The sequence below is a fragment of the Acomys minous genome (genome assembly GCF_964271855.1).
Source record: "Acomys minous genome assembly, chromosome: 13".
Classification (NCBI taxonomy): domain Eukaryota; kingdom Metazoa; phylum Chordata; class Mammalia; order Rodentia; family Muridae; genus Acomys; species Acomys minous.
This window is the reverse complement of record NC_140495.1, coordinates 1014882-1038238: the sequence shown is the minus strand read 5'-3', so window position 1 is coordinate 1038238 and position 23357 is coordinate 1014882. Positions and strand designations below refer to the sequence as shown.

General features: G+C 48.1%; 1 protein-coding gene across 2 annotated transcripts in view; it reads left to right on the top strand.

Annotated features, from left to right (window-relative positions):
• LARS2 (leucyl-tRNA synthetase 2, mitochondrial) overlaps positions 1-23357 on the top strand; it is a 106211-nt gene that overhangs the window by 66160 nt on the left and 16694 nt on the right. For both annotated transcript variants that reach the window (XM_084752338.1, XM_084752339.1), the window contains 4 exons: positions 3382-3497; positions 7582-7865; positions 10256-10354; positions 14114-14251. In XM_084752338.1, coding sequence (XP_084608464.1) covers positions 3382-3497; positions 7582-7865; positions 10256-10354; positions 14114-14251 — 637 coding nt within the window. The remainder of the gene's footprint in view (positions 1-3381; positions 3498-7581; positions 7866-10255; positions 10355-14113; positions 14252-23357) is intronic.

The window sequence follows — 23357 nt, the reverse complement described above, 5'->3', positions numbered from 1 at the left end:
AATCCAAGCTTGCCCCTTTTTAGGCAGAATTCTGTCTATGGTAGAAATGAGGACATTTTGCCCAGTGGCTGCTTTGCCACATTTGAAGCTAACTCCATAAGGAGGTTCTTTGATGCTCATCATCCGATTTGAGGTAGGCTGGGTGTTGCCAGGAGTTAGTTGTATAGGGGTTAAGATGTTTTTAGGTCTAAATAGATGTTTTAAGTTAATAATGATGAGATATGATAGATACTGATTTACATTCAGAATTTTAGATGCACCAATATAAGATGATTTCTTTAAGGCTGCCAAATACAAGTAGCTAAAACACTAAGAATGTAACATTTATATGATTCCTGATTGTTTCATGGTTCTTCTTGCTGTAGGTAGATTAGTGTGTGTGTGTGTGTATGTGTGTGTGTATAATAAATGTATATGTAAAAATAAAAATATTATTAAAAAAGTAAAATAATGAGCTTCTAGAGTAAAAAAAAAGCCTGGAAAACATGGTAAAATCACATTTTTAAAAAAAAAAAAGCAAGGCATGGTGGTACACTCCTTTAATCCCAGCATTCAGGAGGCAGAGGCGGGTGGATCTCTGTGAGTTTGAGGCCAGCCTGGTCTACAAAGTGAGTCCAGAACAGCCAAGACTACAAGAGAAATCCTGTCTTGAAAATTTGAAAACAACAACAAAAACAAAACAATACATGTATTTGAGAGCATATTGTGGGATGGCTGAGAGCCTGGTGTGCTTGCCACTCAGGCCTGCCAAGCTGAGTAGAGTTCCCAGAACCTGACCAAGAAAGTTGTCTTCCAAATCTCCGCATGAGCCTGCACACATACACACTCTAACAGTAATAATGTTTAACTTTTAAAGAAAGAATATTAGGTATATCATTCCTTCCAGCTCACTATTGAAAAATTAAAAGCTCAGACTCATGAATCATAAGTTAGTTTCGAGCACTTGGACACATGATAGATAACACAGCACAGACTAAAAATCTAATTTTACAATCCCAGCCAGGCTTAGTGATTCAGACCTCTAACATAGAGGAGCCTGAGGAAGATCTTGAGTTTCAGGTCAACCTAGGCTATATAGTAAGATCCTATCTTACAAAACCAAACCAAATAGAAATCACAAAACCACCAGCAAAGGCAGAGACGGGGGCTCCAGGCACATGTGGTCCATGCGGGCTAGGTTTTGGTGTTGTGGAGGAGGCTCATCCAGGCTACTCTAGAAAGGGTCGTGAAGCAGCATACAGAGGCGTCTTAGAGGCGAACTCGGTGTCCTTGGCAGCCTTACTCATGAGCACCCCTCCTCCATTAGCCTGGGGCAGGGTGAGAGCAAAGGGAAGCACCTGACCACAGCCTGGCCGGAAGCTGCCGTCTGTATGTGTGGGCCCACCTGGCTCACCTGCTTTCCTGCGGGAGATCCCAGCCGCCCTGCCGAGCAGCAGGCCTCTGTGGCAAAAAGCTGGCACCAAGCATGCAGGTCACCTCTGACCACTCCAGCCATGCATTTTATAATTAGTCAGGTGTTTTAAACAGCAACCAGAGTAAACACAGAAGAAAACCTCGATAGGACTGTTTGGGGCAAACAAGGGGTGTTTGACATTTTGGGGTAAGTCACTGACACAATATTAAGGCTCTAAAGGATTTAGGTGTTTTTAGGTGAGCGTGTGGAATTGTTTTTTTCTGTTGTCTTGATTTCCCTCGGTTGCATAATTACTATTGTCTAAAGTACTGTTTCTTGCCTTCTAAGGACAGAAGCATAAAAAATGAGAAATAAAGCAGAAATTTCACTCTTCCACCTGTACAGTTAGAATATATCACACTTTCAAGTACTCTTAATGCGTCCCGATAAATGTGATGGTCACTGAAAGGGACTGGCATTGGCTCCGTACACCGCAAGAACAAGTTCTTAGCGCAAAGGAGATTTATTTACCTCAGGGACAAAGGGCAGCGAATGAGAGACAAAGACAGGAGATTGAGAATGGGAGAGGACCAAGGGAGGGGGAAGGAATATTTGTCCCAGAGGGGGACAAACGGCTGTCTGGATAGAGAGAAGACAGAGTGGCCCATAGGAAAATGCGGTTTATTAAGGTAACGGGAAAACCCATGTGAGGATGAGGTGTTTAATTGTAGTTGGGCATGTTAGTTAGGTGAGCGAGGGGCCTTCTGATTGGTGGACTTGAGCACTTTGATAGCTGGACCTTGGTGGTCAGCCTCAGGAGGAGGAAGTGGCCACATAAAGGGATAGGCCCTGGCGCCTAGCTTTAGAAATGTGATCCAGTGGTTTTTAGTCAGGCAGAGGGGATGGAGGAGAAGGGCCAGGCCTGCCAGCGCCATGTTTGCTGTGCTTGGGCTGGCTAGGTCTCCCCTAAGCTGGACACCGGAGATGCAGTACGTGGTCACTGACTCCCTGCTGTGACTGTAGACGCCTCTTGGTCCTATTTGCGGTTTCCCTGCATCCTCACCTCCCAGTCCGGTCCACCGACACTCATTCACCTTACTTTGTTTTTTCTGTCACACCGTACCTTAGAACTCTCAGGCATGTCCTCTGTACCTTAAGTTAGCCCTCTGGAACTGGTCTGCACAGGAGCCGGCTTAGCCACATGCATGGCAGCATTTTCCGTGAGAGAGAAGTCAGCACCCAGAGACATTTGGCAAATTTGGGAGGTGTTTTCTTTGTCCCCACTGAGGAAGTGGTCTGTAAAGGGCCCAGGGTGAGGTAGGACGCTCCCTGTGTGACCGTGCTCAGAACGGCCCATTATGTTAGCAGTATCCCGTTCCGAGCCCTGCCCTGTAGACCCAGCTACCAGAGCTGCTCCTGTGCGCAGCTGATGCCAGAACAGCTGCCTTCACCCCTCTGGGTGAGCGGCTTTCTCGTGCCTCACCTCATTTCCTCAAGGGTATATGTGGGTTGAAGAATAAATGCCTGTTAAGAATGTCCTGGTGTTCTCAGGGACACAGCACGGTCCCCAGCGCCAACTCTCAGTGTCCAGGCTCGGGGATCTTTCTAGGGTAATAAAATGCTGAAGCAGTCAGCACTGCGTCCCACCAGGGAGCCACTGGAGGCACTCAGGAGGCCCTCCCCAAACCTGTAGTGTACAGTTTCCTAGGTGGTAGATTTTAGGGTTGCAACTATGCTTTTAAGAAGAGGAAAAATCAGACACAAAGACCTAAAGAAAATAACTCCAACAATGTGAGCAGCTGTGGTAGGGCTTCAGGCTCTCAGGGCTGTGTGCCAGTGCCCAGCGAGTTTGCTGTGGCTTTCTGTCTTCTGAGCTGAAAGAGACCGTCTCTCTGAAGAAGCCAACACCGAGGGCCAGTGTTGCATGATTCTTTGCTTTGAGCACTAAGAAGAGATGAAGTTTTGTGTTTTTTCCCCCCTCTGAACAGGAATCCCCAATACCAGCTCAGAGGACACCAGGCTAGCCCAAGCCCTGGGCCTGTCCTACTCTGAAGTCATTGAAACGTCACCGGATGGCACAGAGAGGCTGAGAGGATCTGCTGAGGTTGGTGCCCTGGCCTGTGCCTGAGAACTCACCTGTGAATAGAGACCCTGAGAGTGGAGTGGCGAGACTGCTCTTACTCAGTCACGCCACAGCTCACCTCCGCCCTCGCTCTCCCAGCAGCCTGCGGCCTGGCTTGGTTCCTCAGAACAGAAGGCTATTCTTCCTCAACACCTAGAAGTCTTTAGCCTGGAACAAGGCTTGAGAATCTTGCTTGAGAAATGATCTTTCCAAAGAGTCTTCGGCTTCTTAGAGAGGTGTCTAGAGCTGAGGAAGAGGATGGCTCACTCCAGATTGTCTGCCGTTTCTGTCTGAAGTCTGAGTCACTCACAGACCTTTGTATAAACGCCCAGGGTTGTCCTAATCAAGGTTGTCTCTTTATTGATTTGGTACATGTGGCAGAATGTGACCCACCAGCGCTGGCCTGAACCTGTGTGACAATTTTGGAATTTCAGTTTCTTTAAAAAGCACAGAAATATTAAAAGAGTGTGCTTCCATTTTAATCCCAGGTTGGGGTATGAGCTGCTTTGGGCTGTCCGCAGCCGCTGACTGTGATGGGCCTGGTGCTCTAGCAGAGGCGTGGTTTTGCCAGCTGCAGATCGTTTCTGTAGTCGTGTGACGTTTGGAATTCTGGGAACTTTTCAGAGGGTCTATACATGCTAGGTCCCGATAGGTGGGGTTGGTGGTTGGTGGTCATCCAGGGGGTTGGGTGCAGTTTATTAGTAGCTGTACAAAAGGAAAGATATTAAATTCAGGGATCTCTGTCTCTTTCTCGCCTACTCCCCCTCTTTCTCTCCTGTCTAGTAATAGGGGGTGAAACCTGAGGGAGACGGGGATAAAGGGTGGGAAAAAGAAGAGCCCACAAGGTGACAGAGAGCAGCCACATGAACCAGAAAGTGACGCAAGAGGCTGTTTGGGGTGGGAAGTGGCTCAAAGGAGCGACTCTCAGACTCGAGCACACATCAGAGTCATGCTGGCCTTGTCGACACTGGCTAGCAGTCCACAGCCAGAGTCTTGACTCTCCCCAAGGGCTTCTGTTTCCAGCAAATTTGCCTGTGCTGGTGCTGGTGGTTCCTGTGCTGCTGTTGGTGTTGGTGCTGCTGGTGTGCTAGTGTTGTTGGTGATGGTGTTGCTGGTGATGGTAGTGTTGTTTGTACTGGTATTGGTGTTGGTGCTGGTGTTGGTGTTGTTAGTGCTGGTGCTGGCACTAGTACTGCTGGTGGTTGCAGGCATAAAATGATTGGGTTATTCAAATGCTGATTTCTGTATCCCCCATATCTGGTTGCTAGCCTTGTTCTGAGAATCTCCTGTTTCAATGTCGTGTAAACACTGCTCCCCAGTTGTCCCCTGATGTTCCAATAAGGCAGCTCACAGATAATCGCTGAGCAGGGGAGAGATCAGGGCTGGACTTCCTGCCAGCCAGGGGAGGAGGAGTTAGGAGGCTGCAAAGCGAGGGTGCAGCCATGGCAGAGGTCCGAGAGAGATCAGAGAGAGCGGGAACAGGGAACGCTACAAATGCAAGTGTCTCTGGGATGTAAGCTGGGTGGAAACCAAATTAGCTTAGAGAGTTAAGAACAGAGTAATAACTGCCCAGTTATTATGTTGTAAAGCTCATTAGGAAACAAATATAAAAGAGTCTCAATTATTTGTATGATAGCCGGCTTAAGAGAGAAACCGAGAAACAAACACTGTTTTGTACAACTAACATTAACAGGTGGTGCTGGTCCAGGGGCCACTGTTGGGCATGTGGACTCCCAACCCTACATAAGCTCCCTGAGTGATTTGTATGCACATTAAAACTTGAAGGCATTGACTTAGAATGCTTGTTTTTCAACTTGGCAACACAGTAGAAACACCAGGAAAGTGTTTTCAGATATTGGTGCTTGGGATAGACGTGTGGTGACGCACACCTGTAGTCCTATGTTTGAGAAGTGGACCGGAAGGTTAGGAGTTGGAGTCTGTCCTGGACTATGAGCGTGAGACCTGCCTGGTCTATGTGAGACCCTGTCTTAAGAGACAAAACAAATAAAATAACAATCTGATGGGTGAGTCTTACTCCAGAGATTTCAAGCCAGTGCTGGGTGGTAGTAAAGACACAACTAGTGGACATCAGGAGTTGTTACCGTTCCTCAGGAGATTTGAACATAAGCCCCAATCTGGGACCTGCTGGCTCAACATGTTAGTCCCACACATGTCCATTTATGAATCATGGAGAATCATACTGATCGCCCCCTGGTTCTGGTTCTATTAGACCTGAAGATCCAGGTGTTTCAGGTTTGGGATCACTTAGCTATAAGGGTTTCCTGTCGTTCTGTTTCTTTCTGTCTGTCTGTCTATCTATCTATCTATCTATCTATCATCTATCTACATATCTGTCTGTCTGTCTATCTCTCATCTGTATCTCATCTATCTAATTTATCTATCCTCCTGTCTACAAGAGAATAGTGTGGCTGGAGAGATTCACCAGTTAAGCTGTCCTTCCAGAGGACCTGAGTTCAGTTCCCACACCCACATGGCAGCTTACAACTGTCTATAATTCCTGTTCCAGGGGATCCAACCCCCTCGCACATGCAGGCAAAACACCAATGTACATACAATTAAAAAATAATACTACATTTTTGAGAAGGGGGGAATAATGACCTGGCTCCCTCTCGCCCTTTAAAAAGAGAAGCAGTTCCTGACTTCATGTTTGTATCTCCAAACATAAATCATATTCTAAGATGTTAAGGCCTTTTCCTCTTGGCCTTGTTTTATATAGGCCTCCCCAGGGTAGAGCAGAGCCAACCACAGGTGTCTATAAAGGGGCCCCAGCTCTGGGCAGTGAGGAAGGGAAGACCCTCGTTCCTCCGGACGGGACGCCCAGCGTTGTTTATCCTCTTTGCTTTCAGACAGCTTCAGGTAGCCTTTGAGTCATCTCCTAGCTCTTTGCTGAATGCTCAGCCAGAAGCCATCAGTGAGGGGTGGAAGGGTCATGTGACTTAGACGAGGTCATGTCCTGACTGTATCGTGACTGCATGGTGTCAGGAGTGCAGACTGGAGCACCTCTCTCCTGGAGCACAGCCACCTCTGTACAGTAAACTCAGAAGACACTTCACACCAGTAGTAAGAAGGTTGCTTTGTTAAACATGGCTGCACTCTGCTTTTAATGACATGCGTGTGACCGTTAGCTCCCTGAGGACATGAGCAGATTTATCTTGGTGTCTCTCAGGCCTGGCATACAACAGGACTGATCCTAGGTGCCCACATTCTGAATGTTAGTAGCCGATGAGTTTGGCCTCTGGGTAACGTCAGGAAAGATAGCAGTCTACCTTTGGACCTGCAATGTTCTGCCCTGTTGTCTACAAAATGGGAATATTTACAAATAAGAATGGTTTGTCTCTTTAAGCTGAGGCAGCTACAGACCCGTGCTTAAGATGTAACATTGGACTTTTCCCTCTGGATATTTTCTCTGTAAGAGGAAAGAGTCTTTAGGGATGTGGATTGTGCAGCTCTTCTCCGGCACCTAGACACTCGGTGATTCTCTCTTGAGGTACTGCAGAACATGGCAGAAAGGAAGGGCCACAGAGGCAGCGCCAGCTGCCCGCCACACACAGGACACAGCGGCCCTGGTCAACATTGTTGACCAGGCTCCTGGAAATGTTTTAGTATCTCTAAAAATTGGAAGTAGAGCTGAAGAAATGGCTTAGCAGTTGAGAATCCTGTTCTTCCAAAGGACCCAGGTTCAACGCCCAATACCTACATGGTGGCTCACAGCCATCTGTAACGCTAGTTCCGGGAGGTCTGGCTCTGCTGACCTCTGTGGGCGCCCGGCACAGTGTGGTGCCGAGACATACATGAAGATAAGGCACTCATACACATAAGTGAATAATTTTTAATTGTAAAGAACAACAGAACCTTGAACTTTTAGGATCAAAAATCATACCTGGTTTTCTATCAGTGCAATTGAAAATGTGAATTTTAATGTGTTTGGGGGAGCCCTGATGTGGCCCGACACAGACCTAGACCCTTACGAGAGTCGCACCTTGATGCGGTGGCACAGGACGCTGGGCAGGGGCAGTCTGTCTTACAGCTGTCTCTCTCCTTCCAGTTTACAGGTATGACCCGGCAAGATGCCTTTCGAGCCCTGACTCAGAAAGCCCGGGAGATGAGAGTGGGTGGCGACGTGACAAGCAGCAAGCTGAAAGACTGGCTGGTCTCGCGGCAGCGCTACTGGGGCACACCGATCCCTGTTGTCCACTGCCCAGCCTGTGGCCCTGTGCCTGTGCCACTGCGGGACTTGCCTGTCACTTTGCCCAGCATCACGTCTTTCACTGGCAGAGGAGGCTCCCCGCTGGCCTCGGCTTTGGAGTGGGTGAACTGCCCCTGCCCAAGGTAAGGAGCTGCAGCCAGCACCCTGAGGTGTCTCGGATACTCTCCCCTCACTGGGTGCTAAATGCTGCCTTCTTCACCAGCCTAAAAGGAAAACCAAAGGGGCTTTGGAACCTGTGAGACAACAGCCTGAAATCTGGCCTCGTCACTGACTGGAGAGGCCCTGAAGCATTGATCCAATGGAGGGAAGACATAGATTTTCATCCTATTGCAGTGTCTGCCCCTCCTATGCCACGGAGCTTCCTAGAAGTGAGAGAGGGTATTTCTCCCCTGCTGCGGTTTTGCAGTGCAGAGCCTGTGAGAGCCATGGAGGTCTTAGCACAAATCACAGATTATGGGAAAGATGGCCAGTGTGCTTATTCATTTTTGTTTGTTTATTTGTTTTGTTTTTATGTATATGAGTGCCCTATGTGCATCTATACCTGCATCCCAGAAGAGGGCATTAGATCCCAGTATAGGTGGTTGTGAGCCACCATGTGCTTGCTGGGAATTGAACTCAAGACCTCGGGAAGAGCAGACAGTGGTGCTCTTAACTGCTGAGCCATCCCCCCAGCCAGTGTGTTTATTCTTTGCCTTGCTGAAAGACACCGAGGGTTCTTTATAGTTTACTTCTGAGCTCTAAGCCTTAGGCCTGTTTCTGAACCTCTTGGAAGCCTCACTTTTCTCCTGCACAGTGGGGGTGGGGAGGACTGTCTCATAATTCCCTGGTGTTCCAAGAACCCAATGAGACAGTGTCTGTGACACCGTTGGTCCTGTTCTGCTTTCCACCTTCTGCTGCCACTGCCTGGCCCAGCCTGGTGGCCTTATGTCCGCCACCTGCTGACGCTCCTCTTCCCTACCGTCCAGGGCTTTGTATGGGTGGTGGCACCTGGTGTCTTCAATCCCAAGGACACATTAACTGGAATGAACATGACGAGTGTCAGTCCGACCTCGTCGCTTCTGAGTGCGGGCCTCTGTTTTCCTGTTTCCCCAAATTGGGCCAGGAGGACAAGTTACCTTATCTTCCGGTCACTTCCCAAACTGTTTATGTGTTGCCTGGGCTTCCCCTCCCGGCCCCAAGCTCCTGGAGCAATGACTCGGACTCAAAATAAATTACAAATACCTAGGCTGTACAGCCGGGCTCATTCACTGACTAGGTCATAACTTAGTAACCTGTTCTAATCTAAGTTCTGCCACATGGCTGGTCCTTTGCTCAGGCTCCATGTGTCTGTCTGTTTCCTGTCTTCCCAGATGACTCTCTCATCCTGGCACAATCCCAGAATCCTTTCTGTCTACTGGATGTCCCACCTTCTAGTCCACCCTGTCCCATAGGCCATAGGCTTTTGAATTGGCAGGTGATACATCCGTACAACACACAAAATATTCTTTCTATATTTATGTTCTAAATAAGATGTAATCCCAGTAAAGACCTGGCTTCGCCTTAGAGAATCTCACTGTGGAGATTGTCACCCTCTCTGGTGGCCCACAGGATTTTCTAGGAACTTCTTGAGGGACCCCACCAAGCCCAGGTCTGCTGACTAAACCACAGGTGTGAGAAGTGGAGGGCTGATTCCTTCTGTAATATTTATAGAGCCAGTGTGGACTGCTTGACAAATATGGGGTGTAACACACAACCCTTCTTTTCATTTTTAAATTGAAAGCAGATTGAAGCTCTTATGTGCTCAGTGAATGGAAGGTTCCTTTGTTCCTCTCGGAGACTCCGTCCCCCGTCTCTGCTCTCCGTGATCACTCTTGTTGATGTTTGTTTCTTCCTCCCTATTTTATTTGGGGTAATGATGCCTCTACCTCCCTTCCACCAACCCCTTAACCCTGGGTATGAGAAAGAATGCTAGTGGGGAGAGGGGGGCACAGACCCCTTTGCTTCTCCAGGCTGTTTAGGGTCAGTTGGGTTCTTTGGGGGCAACACCAATCTCCATCCACAGCAAACGCAGCAGGCAGTCTCCTCCGAGCCCTTGCATTGAAACGTCTCTCTCTGTCTGCCACAATGGTCTCTGGTCTCTCCCAACTGCTACATGCCTTACGCCACCATCACACGCCACAGCAGTCTCTGCTCTCCTGTTCATCTTCCTCAGTGTCCCAGACCACACCCCTCTTTGGGCTGCACGAGGCAGGTTCTTACCAACTGGCAAAGACCATGCCCTGTGCATGAGACAGTTATCAGCTGTGGACAAACTGACAGCCCACACTTGGAATTTAAACAGAAACATATTTACACAACATAACTGAGTTTACAAAGAAACCAAAACTTCAATTACATATCCGTTACACACCCTCCCTCAAACTTATGCAGCTTGAAGTGAAATTTTGGGAGGCCCCACATCTCACAAGCACAGCTTTTGGAAAACTACACTGAAATGTAGAAAAAAGGCCAATTGATAAATTTCTTTTCTCAGGTGCAAGGGACCAGCCAAGAGAGAGACAGACACCATGGACACCTTTGTGGACTCTGCATGGTACTACCTCAGATACACTGACCCTCACAACACTCAGAGGTAACGTCCCTACTGTGTAACACGTAGCACTTGGCATCTTCCACAAAGCAAAACCAAGATGGAACTAGATGTGCAAGGGAGATGCCAGGGCAGGGTAGAGGGGAGCTGAGCTGGTGTGGAGAACGCCCACATCATGTGTATGCATAGCTGGTACCCAGAGACAGCAGAAGGAGGAGGCTTCAGAGGAGCCCTGGACCACAGCAAAGCTCCAAATGCCTCAGCAAGGCTGTGGGAAGACTGCCCTGTGCACATGTTCGTTCGGAACCCAAGGTGGACAGATGCACCTTTGCGCTAGGCCTTCCTTTTCTTCTGCAAGCAGCCGAGGCCAGGGGCTGGGCCAGAGGAGTCTCACGGACAGCGGTGGCCATTGTGGGTCAGCTGTGCACCCCGTGTCAGGCACTCGGTTTGGGGAGGGTCAGGGACAGAGCCTTTGCCTAGCATGGAAAAGCCTGGGGCACCAGAGGGGAAGGCTCTTTTAAAGCAAGTATGTTCATTATTAAGTTAGGTTACTCAGCCCAGTAAATCACATTTATAATACAAATTGAAAACCAGCTAAAGGAAGAAGCTGTGGACACCCTGCACTTACGGGGCTGTAGAGATGACTGCGTGGGCTGCAGAGCCACAGAGCCAAGTGCTGGGGGCAGCTAAGAAGTTAGATTCTTACCACACATGGTCAATAAATCTCCTAAAGTGGAAACCAGTAATGAATATAAACATTTTTAAATAATTGAAGTAAGCATGGAAGGCAAGAGTGTTGGCACATGTGTATAATCCCAGCAGTCAGGAGGCAGGACCAGGACAATCAGGAGTTCTAGGCCAGCCTGGGATACACAAGGCCCTATGTAAAAAAAAAAAAAAAAGAGGAAGGAGAAATGGAATTAAAGTGACTAGGTTGGCCAAGTGTGGTGATGTCTTTAATCCCAGCACTCAGGAGACAGAAGCAGGTGGACATCTATGAGTTCAGAGTCAGTTTTGTCTACAAAGGAGTTCCAGGCCTGTGGGAGCGACACAGTGAGACCCTGGCTTAAGGGGGGAAAACAAAAAGCAGTCGGGCGTGGTGGCGCACACCATTAATCCCAGCACGTGGGAGGCAGGAGCAGGTGGATCACTGAGTTCAAGGCCAGCCTGGTCTACAATGTGAGTCCAAGGCTACACAGGGAAAACCCTTTTTCGAGAAGAAAAAAACAAAAACAAAACAAAAAATGCTAGAGTTGAGGCCTGAGTTGCAGGGAGAACTGAGGCTGAGACCACTGGTTTTCATGGTAAACCTCCAAGTGCTGTTTGACTTTTCAGCTCTTCGTTTCTTTAGCAAGACAGAAATAAAGAAAAGAACAGTAGGTAGCCAAGCAAAGCTAGATTGGGAGCTAAGGAAAACCATTCCAGAACCAGGAAAACACACTCTGCTTACAGACCGTAACAAGTTGCTCCTGAGCGTGGCAGGAGCAGCCTGGACTGTATTGTCCACTGTGAAGGCCTTCCATCCCGGGCGTGGTGGTGTGCGCCTGTCTCCCAGCACCGAGACCAAGGCAGGAGGAGGCTTAAGCTCAAGGGGTCTTGCTCTACAGCGTGGTGTCTTATGGTGAAAACAAGCAAAGAAAGCGCTCCCCTTTTCTGGATTAGCCACGCTGAGCAGCAGAGTTGCGGTTCCATTGTTTGTGTTCATTTCAGAAATGAGTGGGATCCTGGGTAAATGGAAAGATTTAGGAAGACCAGGACCTCAGAGCAGCCCATGCGAGGCAGAGAGAGTGCAGGCGAGGCCTTCCCTCCTCAGGCCGCTTCCCAGCTGCCCTGAGCCTGCGTAGCCCTCTCTGTGAGCAGCACAGCTTCATGTCCCTTCCGGCGTGCTAACCCCACACGCAATATTGTCTTGGGTCTTCCAGAATGATGTATAGTTAGAACAGAAACCAAACATTTAACCTCATTTATCCCAAACTTGTTTGTAAGGTAAATACCACCTTCTATTCTGGCTTTACTGTTGCTTGGAGCAGCAGTTGCATTCATTTACTTACTTTTAATTTTTTAATTTGTGACAGGGCCTCACTGTGTAACCCGGTTTTCCTGAAACTCACTCTGTAAACCAGGCTGGCCTTGAACTCACAGAGATCAGCTTGCTTCTGCTTTCCAGGTGTTGGGATTAAAGGTCTAACCCACCATGTCCAGCAGCAGTTAAATTTCTTTAAGAAATGTTTTTTTTTTTCATAAAGAAAAAGAAAAGGTAGTTGGAAGTTTGTTTGTTTAGTTGGTTTGGGTGGTTTTGTTTTGCTTTTCTCTTATTTTTAATTTTGTGAGAGTGCTGGCACAGTAATAGCTGCAAAAGAGACCTGTGCTAAGATGTGCACGGCTTGGCCGCCTTCCGAACCTGCCACTGGCAGTTCTATGTCCAGCCTCAGAACTGGCCAGCCCAGAGCACGCTCGGGGGGAAGAGCACCAAGCAGCACTGAGGAGAAAACCCTGGACTGTTGGAGCTAGAGAACACAGACCGTGTCAAACAGAGGGCTGCCTGGGGAACAGCTCTGTTCCCAGCTACGGTGACCCTCTCCCAAGGCAGCAGCCAACAGACAGAAAACCCGGAGAGGCCTTCCCTCTGTACGTTAGGGCCAGAAGCAAGAGGAGGCTGACCTGTGTCCATGTTGGCCAAGAAGCATCTAGCAGAAGGAGGAGTTACTGGGATGTTTTATGGCCCTAGACACATTTCCTTCCTTCTTCAGTAAGCCACATGTGAACTCTTACTGTCTATTTCAAAGCACTTTTAAAAATAAGATTGAATTTCTGTTTCGAAGTGAACATTTAATAGCATGCTAGTTTCTATTATAAATGCTACTGTTGCCCTCTACTGGTGAGACTTTTTAAATCTCAATTATCTAATCATACTAAAAATTGAAGTTTACCATTCAAATACGCACCCTATGGAAATGCCTTGCTGGTGGTATCTTTTTATCTTGTTCTTTTTTATATAAAAATTACTTTTTAAAAATATTTAATTTTATGTATATGAGTGCTCTGTTTTTCATGCACACCAGAAGAGGAGATCAGATTTCATTACAGATGGTTGTGAACCACCGTGTAAATTGCTGGAAATTGAACTCAGGACCTCTGGAAGAGCAATCAGTGCTCTTAACCTCTGAGCCACCTCTCCAGCCCCCAAAATTTCTTGTTGTTGTTGTTGTTGTTGTTGTTGTTGTTGTTTTGAAGCAGGGCTTCTCTAAGTAGCCCTGGATGTCCTGGAACTTACTCTGTAGGACTAGGATCGTCTTGAACTGAGATCTGCCTGCCTCTACCTCCCAAGTGCTGGGATTAAAGGTGTGCGCCACCACTGCCTGATTCAAAACTCACATTTTATTACATGTATTTAGTGTGTGTGTGTGTGTGTGTGTGTGTGTGTGTGTGTGTGTGTGTGTACTCACATGACACGAGCCATGCACAGGGTCAGCGACTGACTCATGATCCAGTCAACACTGGTCCTTCTCTCACTTATTGTTACATTTTCTGTTAGGAAAAGAAAGTTGAGCTGGTGCAGTGGCTCGCACCTGTAATCCCAGCACTCAGGAGGCAGAGGCCGGCGCATCTCTGAGTTCAAGGCCAGCCTGGTCTACAAAGTGAGTCCAGGAGAGCCAAAGGCTGCACAAAGAAACCCTGTTTTGAAAAAAAAAAGTAATTTTTTCTGAAATTAATTGTTTTCAAGGCATATGCAAATTGAAACGGGTCTACTTTGTGCGGTTGTGGCAAAGGTTTTAAAACGCCCATCTGTCTTTCTTCTAGTCCTTTCAGCTCAGCACTGGCAGACTTCTGGATGCCTGTGGACTTGTACATCGGAGGGAAAGAGCACGCTGTCATGCACTTGTTCTATGCAAGGTTCTTCAGTCATTTCTGCCATGATCAAAAGATGGTGAAACACAGGTGAGCATCTGTGGGGCTTTGCAAAAGAACTCTGGTCACAAGCAGTGACAGGAAGCAGGTGTGTGTTCTGAATCAAGATAGTGTGTGTATAAAAACATCCTGCTTTCAGACATTGTAGGCCTTTACAGTTTGAGGCCCATTTACACAAACCCTTGCTTAATCATTTGGTGTGGAATGTTTTGGGCTTGCATGGAATCCAGCGTTCAGTGCATCTGTCTGTTAAGTCATTGCAATTTTCACTTGTGAAGAGGAGTGCTGTAACATTATGTGGGTTTTTGTAGCATCTCACACATTTGTCACTCTGCGTAAACTGTACTGCTAAGCTTGGCTGAATCCTCTCCTAATACGTCACTCTGATATTTGTGTGCCAGAGCAGAGGATAGCATTGTAAATCCATTAATATTTTTTTCTACTGGCTTATGTTGTGTTCCTTATAACATTCGAAAGATGTAAGAAAGGCGTCGTGCTTTTGTAATCCTAGCACTCAGCAGGCAAAGACAGAGGATGGCTGCACACTTGAGGCCAGCCTTGGTGGCATAGTGAGTTTAGGCCATGTGGAGAGACTGTCTCTAAGATATATTGCATGTTTTTCCCCATGAAATATATGTTTAATATATTATACAATACATTTGGGTATCTGAGTAAAAAAGATTATGGTTTGAAGCCAGCCTTGGCTACATAGAAAGACTCCATCTCTAGAAACCAAAAAATAAAAAGTAAATGAGCATCCATTCTCCCCCTCAGTGTGGGAGGTGAAGATGTTGCTCACACTTTGGTGCATGCAGGGAGCCCCTTGCCAGTTAGCATCCCTCCACAGACAGCTCCATCCCTCCACAGACAGCTCCATCCTCCACAGACAGCTCCATCCTCCACAGACAGACAGCTCCATCCTCCACAGACAGCGCCATCCTCCACAGACAGACAGCTCCATCCTCCACAGACAGCTCCATCCTCCACAGACAACTCCATCCTCCACAGACAGCTCCATCCTCCACAGACAGCTCCATCCTCCACAGACAGACAGCTCCATCCTCCACAGACAGCTCCATCCTCCACAGACAGACAGCTCCATCCTCCACAGACAGCTCCATCCTCCACAGACAGACAGCTCCATCCTCCACAGACAGACAGCTCCATCCTCCACAGACAGACAGCTCCATCCTCCACAGACAGCTCCATCCTCCACAGACAGACAGCTCCATCCTCCACAGACAGCTCCATCCTCCACAGACAGACAGCTCCATCCTCCACAGACAGACAGCTCCATTCTCCACAGACAGACAGCTCCATCCTCCACAGACAACTCCATCCTCCACAGACAGCTCCATCCTCCACAGACAGCTCCATCCTCCACAGACAGACAGCTCCATCCTCCACAGACAGACAGCTCCATCCTCCACAGACAACTCCATCCTCCACAGACAGCTCCATCCTCCACAGACAGACAGCTCCATCCTCCACAGACAGACAGCTCCATCCTCCACAGACAGACAGCTCCATCCTCCACAGACAGACAGCTCCATCCTCCACAGACAGACAGCTCCATCCTCCACAGACAGACAGCTCCATCCCTCCACAGACAGACAGCTCCATCCTCCACAGACAGCTCCATCCTCCACAGACAGCTCCATCCTCCACAGACAGACAGCTCCATCCTCCACAGACAGACAGCTCCATCCTCCACAGACAGACAGCTCCATCCTCCACAGACAGCTCCATCCTCCACAGACAGTTCCATCCTCCACAGACAGACAGCTCCATCCTCCACAGACAGACAGCTCCATCCTCCACAGACAGCTCCATCCTCCACAGACAGACAGCTCCATCCTTCACAGACAGCTCCATCCTCCACAGACAGACAGCTCCATCCTCCACAGACAGACAGCTCCATCCTCCACAGACAACTCCATCCTCCACAGACAGACAGCTCCATCCCTCCACAGACAGACAGCTCCATCCTCCACAGACAGCTCCATCCTCCACAGACAGACAGCTCCATCCTCCACAGACAGACAGCTCCATCCTCCACAGACAGACAGCTCCATCCCTCCACAGACAGACAGCTCCATCCTCCACAGACAGACAGCTCCATCCCTCCACAGACAGACAGCTCCATCCTCCACAGACAGACAGCTCCATCCTCCACAGACAGCTCCATCCTCCACAGACAGACAGCTCCATCCTCCACAGACAGACAGCTCCATCCTCCACAGACAGACAGCTCCATCCCTCCACAGACAGACAGCTCCATCCTCCACAGACAGACAGCTCCATCCCTCCACAGACAGACAGCTCCATCCTCCACAGACAGACAGCTCCATCCTCCACAGACAGACAGCTCCATCCTCCACAGACAGACAGCTCCATCCTCCACAGACAGCTCCATCCTCCACAGACAGACAGCTCCATCCTCCACAGACAGACAGCTCCATCCTCCACAGACAGCTCCCCAGGAAACTTTACCTGTTTTCTTTGTAAGTTTATCACTCTGATTTATTGTATTTATTAGTGGTGTATGTTTGTGTGTGTATGAGAGAGAGAGAACGAGAGAGAGAGAGAGAGAGAGAGAGAGAGAGAGATTGAGAGAGATTGAGATTATGGGGAATGGGTGCATGTATCACAGCCTGCCTGTGGAGACAACTTTGCAGAATCAGTTTCCTTTCCCACCTTTAGGTTCTGGGGATCAAACGCAGGTCATGAGGCTTATGTGGAAGCCATCTTTGTTTGCAGAGCCATCTTCCATTTCTCTGTGTGCTTCAGAACACATGTGTGGTTTTGATTTCCTGCATTGATCCTTCTGTGTATAACTACATTGTACATATTCTACAATGTTCTTCACCCAACATGTTTTGAGATTTAGCACGGTTGATATACCTCTTTCTGTTTCATTGCTGAGTGATGTCATTGTGTGGACTGGAATTTTCATTGCAGAACTTGGATTGTGTAGCCACAGCAGCACAAGGGCTCTGCCCTTTGAGGATTTTCCATGCTAATTCCTTTTCACTGTATCTATTGCCAATACTTCCTTATTCTTGACTTATCTCTTATTTATGGCATCTTTTGATGAGCAGAAATCATTAATCTAATATTGTAAAACTTAATACTGGGGCTGAAGATAAAGTTCAGCAGAGTGCTTGCCTAGTGTGTGCTTGACCCTGGATCCAATACCCAACACCGCGCACACACACACATACATACACATGCGCGCACACACACACACACACACATACACATACACCACACACACAGAGACACACACACACCACACACACACACACGCACATACACATACACCACACACACAGAGACACACACACACCACACACACACACACACACACACACACACATACACATACACCACACACACCACACACACCATACACACACACACACACCCCTCTTCCCCTCCATGGCTGTTGCTTTTCATGCCTGTGTTCCGTGTTGAACAGCCCCGCCCTCTCCCCACTGTTCTGTGTCTTCATCATAAACCAATGTATTCCATCCACCAGCGCTGTCAGTTGTCACACTCCTTGGGACCCGTGCTCCGTGCCTGGTGGCTGGCTGTCTGCTGTGCCACCTCACTACTTACAGCCTGTTCTTTAGTGTACACATCCTGACGTCCTTTGAGGGAGTCCCCCTTTTTGTCCGTTTTCCTCAGGAGAATCTGGCTCTGGTCACACCCTTGTCCTTTACAGTGTCAGCCTGCAGAGTGCTGAGCGCGGCTTTCTTTGCGCTGGACCCGCATTTGCCGATGCCTGTGCTCACCGTCTCTCCTCTCTCCAATCTTAACATCTGAAATTAATCCTTTTGGCTGAAATATATCCTTCGTATGTCTTTTTGTTTCCTTTATTGATAACCCTTGTATTTTTTTCTCTAAAAGTAAAGTCATTTCAACTTCATCTATTTATTTATTTATATATTTATTTGGTGTTTGAGACAGGGTCTCTCTGTGTAGCTTTGGCTATCCTGGACTCACTTTGTAGACCAGGCTGGCCTCGAACTCACAGCGATCCGCCTGCCTCTGCCTCCCGAGTGCTGGGATTAAAGGTGTGCGCCGCCACCACCACCTGGCCATGTTTTTCTCTCTTAGCATAGTGAGTATTACACTTAGAGCTTCATGTACACTAAACAATTGAACTACAGAGCGCTCCTTTCTCAGCCCTAAATATCCTCCATAGACAACCCCTCAACACAGGGCTTTCAGCTGGCATGTCCCTTCAGGCTCAGACGGCGGCGGCGGCTGCTGCTGTGTTGTATCGGGCCAGGTGTGATGGTGCACACCTATAATCCTAGCACATTGGAGGCAGAGAAAGGTGGTTATCTGCTGTACTTTCTGAGTGTTTAGGGACTTGGGGGAAAATTGGGATTGTTGTTGTTGTTTCTTTATTCTGCTTTTTTTTTTTTTTTTTTTGCCAGCTCAATGACACATTTTAAATAGTATGTTTTATACCATGTCTAGCCTTTTTTGTTATTTTTCTGTTAGGACAATAACTTGCAGTCTCCTGTTCATGTGCTGCTAAATGACCCCAGGTCATCCTGTTAAGTACTCATTTGCTGTACAGAAAGTGTACATCTCCCTTCCCATCCCGACCTTCTATCCGTTTCCTGGGCTTTTGTTTCTTTTCATATTCCAGAATAAAATATATTTTGTTTATCTTCCCCATAATGCATGTGTCCCAATGATCTCCTTTTTGTTGAAAGGGGAAAAGTTGGCTATGTTTAAACTTACTATGTAGTAGAAGACGACGTTGAACTGATCCTCTTGCCTCTGTCTCCCAAGGCCTCGGATTACAGGCATGCACCACTCACTTGTAAATGTTACATATATTACATATGTCTTTTGCTTTTTTTATTTAATGGAATATTTTGATTTCCTATCAGAACATACATATTTCTCATTCTCTTTTATTTCTGCATTGTGTATCATAATTTATTAAAGCATTCACTTAATTTTCTAATTTATTATTTTTAAAAGAATGATGCTTTATTTCTTAGGAGGAAAGGGGAGTATATCTTAAGGATCCGTCCTACACAGCTATCTATCTATCTATCTATCTATCTATCTATCTATCTATCATCTATCTGTGCGTGTGTGTGTGTGTGTGTGTGTGTGTGTGTGTGTGTGTGTGTATCTCCCCGAAGGCGGCACATGACTTCATTCCCAGCACTTGGGACAGAGGCAAGCAATCTCTGAGTTTTAGGCCATCCAGAGCTGCATAGTGAGAACCTACGTAAAATAGTTTTCTTACATTTATTTAGTTAGTTTGTGTGTGCACATGTGGCGGCGCTGTGCCTGCCACTCTGTCCCGTGGGGTTCAGAAGGCAGCTGCAGGGGTCGGTGCTCGCTCCCTTCCAGCACGTGGGTCCCAGGGACTGAACTGGCTCTGTCCCTATTTTAAAATTTTTTGATAGATAAAAACGTATGAACTCTGTACATGCCCGGAACCCCACTAGTTAGAGGGCAAAGATAGGAGGATTGGCCCTGCCTCAAACAAACAAAATATGTATCTATAACTTTGAGTTTCTCCGAAAAGCAGACAGAAAGTTCGCTTCGTTAGAATGAGGGTGCTGGGAGCTCCACCCTCACCGCTCTGCGGCTAGAGCTCTGCCGGGTGAAACACATCCGGGAGTAGCTGAGCGCCGAAACCGCTTTCTGCTTCTTGCCCAGAGCCCCTGATGTGTGGGGAACACCCAACCCGAGTAGGAAGGACACTAAACACAACAATATCACTGGGCCCAGAAGATAATTAGCTAAAATGCTTGTGGTTCACTCGGGTTATGCTACTCAGTCCACTTTGCACTTTGTATCTGTGAAAACAAATTTGTTGGCTGTGAGCTGTGTCCCGTTACTGTCACAGTCTCGTGGACATTTTGTTAATGTGCTTTGGTTTTTTCTAAACTCACCATCAGACCCAGGTCAGCCAGGAACTCCTGTTCTTCCTACCTCCGTGTTGGGATTGTTCACAGGTGTGCACACCACACCCAGCCCAGGTCGGCAGTGATTACATAGTAAGTGTTAAAAGTGGCCGTTTATGGATGTAGTCTGCAAAAGGCAACCTAGGGCGGCTCCTGGTAATTCTGGCGAGGGTGGACAGCAACTTGGTTTCTTCATGGGTCTACATCAGCAGCCACCTGGCCCAGTCAGGAGACTGGGCAGCTGTCTGTCCAGGGCTTCGGTTTTCATAGCCACGGCACTCAGAGCAGCCAGTTGATGTGTGCCTGGAGTTCCCTGAGCTTGCGCCCTCCCCCTTCTTCCCATCCTCGGGGGCAGCACAAAAATCAGTTGTTCTAGTTTCTGGCTCTGGGGAGGAACCTGGTCTAACCTGGTCTAACCTAGTCTTCTTGCCTACACAGCTATGCTGTGGTGTCCCAGGGGTGCAGCTGAAGGCCCGTCCAGCTGCAGAGGCCCAGCGTGGTGCTTCCCACCTCCCCTTAGAGGGGCTGCAGGCGCCTCTCATTTTCCTGCCTTCACAGGAGTCAGAGTTGTTCAGTTTGCGTTGTCATGTGTGTTTGGGCAGAGACGTCTTCAGAAGTGAAGAGCTGCTGGGGCTCGGGAGCCTGGGGGCCGTAGCCAGGCCAGTGGCACGCAGGCCATTTAAACAAATATATATATGTGTGTGTTTTGCCTGCGTGTATGTTTACCACACATGTGCAGTGCCCTGGAGACCAGAAGAAGGTATTGGATCCCCTAGAGCTGCAGTTAAAGATAGTGAGCTGCCATCTGGGTGCTGGGTCTCCAAGCTGGGTCCTCTGGAAAGGCAGCCAGTGCTTTTAGCGCTGGTTTTTATCACCTCTGTGCTAAGTCATCATCTTGGGACAGCGCCTGCCTGCCGCACTGTAACTGGGAGGCGCTGGGGCCTAGAAGGACTTCAGAGATCTAGTAGCACAGCTTGCAGAAGTGGAGACACGTTCCTTATCAGAGCCCTGGTCCTGGTACGCTGCTGCTCTACAGAGAAAGGGCAGTGTGGGCACCCTGAGGCCCTCACTCAGAAACTCTTTGAAGTAGTTTTGAAATAGAAAAGTAAATGATTCTGGTAGTGGTCAAGCTAGTTAGGTGGCAGTAGAGACAGAGTGCCTGCAGGTGGTGCCACACTGGTGCTGTTTATGTCTCTGTGTTTGTACAGGTGTCGGTGTCATGAAGACTCATAGCTTGTACCCATCCCAGGACTAGTGTGCTTTTCAATGTGAGTGCTAATTGTCACTTGACAATTTGCTTTAAACACTGGAAGAAAGAGAGGAGAGGGGAAGAAAGACAGTGAAAGAGATTGAGGAGAGAGAGAGAGAGAGAGAGGAGAGGAGAGGAGAGGAGAAGAGAAGAGAAGAGAAGAGAGAGAGAAGAAGGAGGAGGAGGAGAGAGATTTAAAAGCAAGATTACAGTCTTAGGACAGTGTCAGGGTCGTCAGGCTGGTGAGCTGCAATTCTACACATTCCCAGAAGGTGGCAGTGGTGTGCCACTTGACTGTATCAAAAAGAAAGAAAAAAGAAAACAAAAACAAAATCCAATGATAATAATAAATAATAAGATTTCAACTCCCTACCTTTAAGCCTTTTTTCCCTCTGTCAGAAAATTTCATATATAGCCTAGGCTTCGCCTCAAAATCAGGATTGTCCTACCTCAGCCTTCTAAATGCTGAGATTGCAGGTATGCAGTCATATGCCCAGTCCCAAGTCTGTCCCTCTGTCTCTCTTTCTGTCTCTCTGTCTCTGTCTCTGTCTCTGTCTCTGTCTCTGTCTCTGTCTGTCTCTGTCTGTCTCTGTCTGTCTGTCTGTCTCTGTCCCTGTGTGTGTGTGTGTGTGTGTGTGTGTGTGTGTGTGTGTGTGTGTTTTGGTTTTGGCTTTTCAAGGCAGGGTTTCTCTGTGTATCCTTGGCTATCCTGGACTCACTCTGTAGACCAGGCTGGCCTCAAACTCACAGAGATCCACCTGCCTCTGCCTCCCCCAGTGCTGGGATTACAGGTGTGTGTCACCATGCCCAGCTCAGTTCCCTGAGTCTTTTTTTTTTTTTTAAGATTTATTTACTTATTATGTATGCAGTATTCTTGCAGGTCAGAAGAGGGGACCAGATCTCATTTTAGATGGTTGTGAGCCACCATGTGGTTGCTGGGAATTGAACTCGGGACCTTTGAAAGAGCAGTCAGTGCTCCTATCCCCTGAGCCATCTCTCCAGCCCGTTTCCCTGAGTCTTAGTGCTGCTGATTTTACTCACTCTAGGCATGTTTTTAGGTGCTGAGTGTAAACCCATGGCTTTGTGTGGTGCCCATGTATTGTGCCACCGAGGCACACGTCCACTTCCCTGAGTTTCTCTTATGTGCGACTAAACCCAATGCTCAGTATGAGAGAAAACCTCACGCCCTGTTCAGCGGATGCTGGCACAGGAGACAGTAACCACAACATTGAATAAACACAGGGTAGATAAACTTGTGCTAAAAACATGCAGCTGGGAGTGCCCAGACCAGCCTGGTGGGCCACTGAGGCACCACGTGGTGCTGAGGGGCAGCGTTCCTACTTTGTAGGGCACTACTTCATTTGCTGTTATCTGCACGCAGCCTCTCCCTTCACCTACTCAGCAAAGAGTGGTTGTGCTGGTTGGTTCCTGTCACCTTGACACTTCCGTGCACACATAGCGAACCTCTCGTATCTGGACACAGTAGCACACTCACTTGTCCCTGTGACATCATCTGATGCACTGAACGGGGCCTCGCAAACATGGCACTCAGCATTTCTATTAGAATGTTAACTGCACTGGATCTTTTCCACCTTTGCAAATGTGCCCCATCTCTCACCATTGCCTCTATATACCTTATGCGTGTGTATACGCATGCGTGTGCCCCGCCTATGTGCACACACAAACACACACATGCTCACTGAAAGATTTTAGAGCAGGAAGGCGTGCTTCATCCCAGGCAGAAAGAGCGTGCATTTAGACCTGGCCCTGAGGACATTACGGTGCAGTATAGGTTTGACATGCACGAAAGTGAGAAATCCTTTGTCTCTGGCCCTTATGGCTCTCAGTGTCTTGTCTGCCCTGTCCGCCCTCTTGAATCTCCTAGAAAATGTCCTCCTCCTTGTTACCACTCACCACAGTTGCTGGACAGGGACCTTGG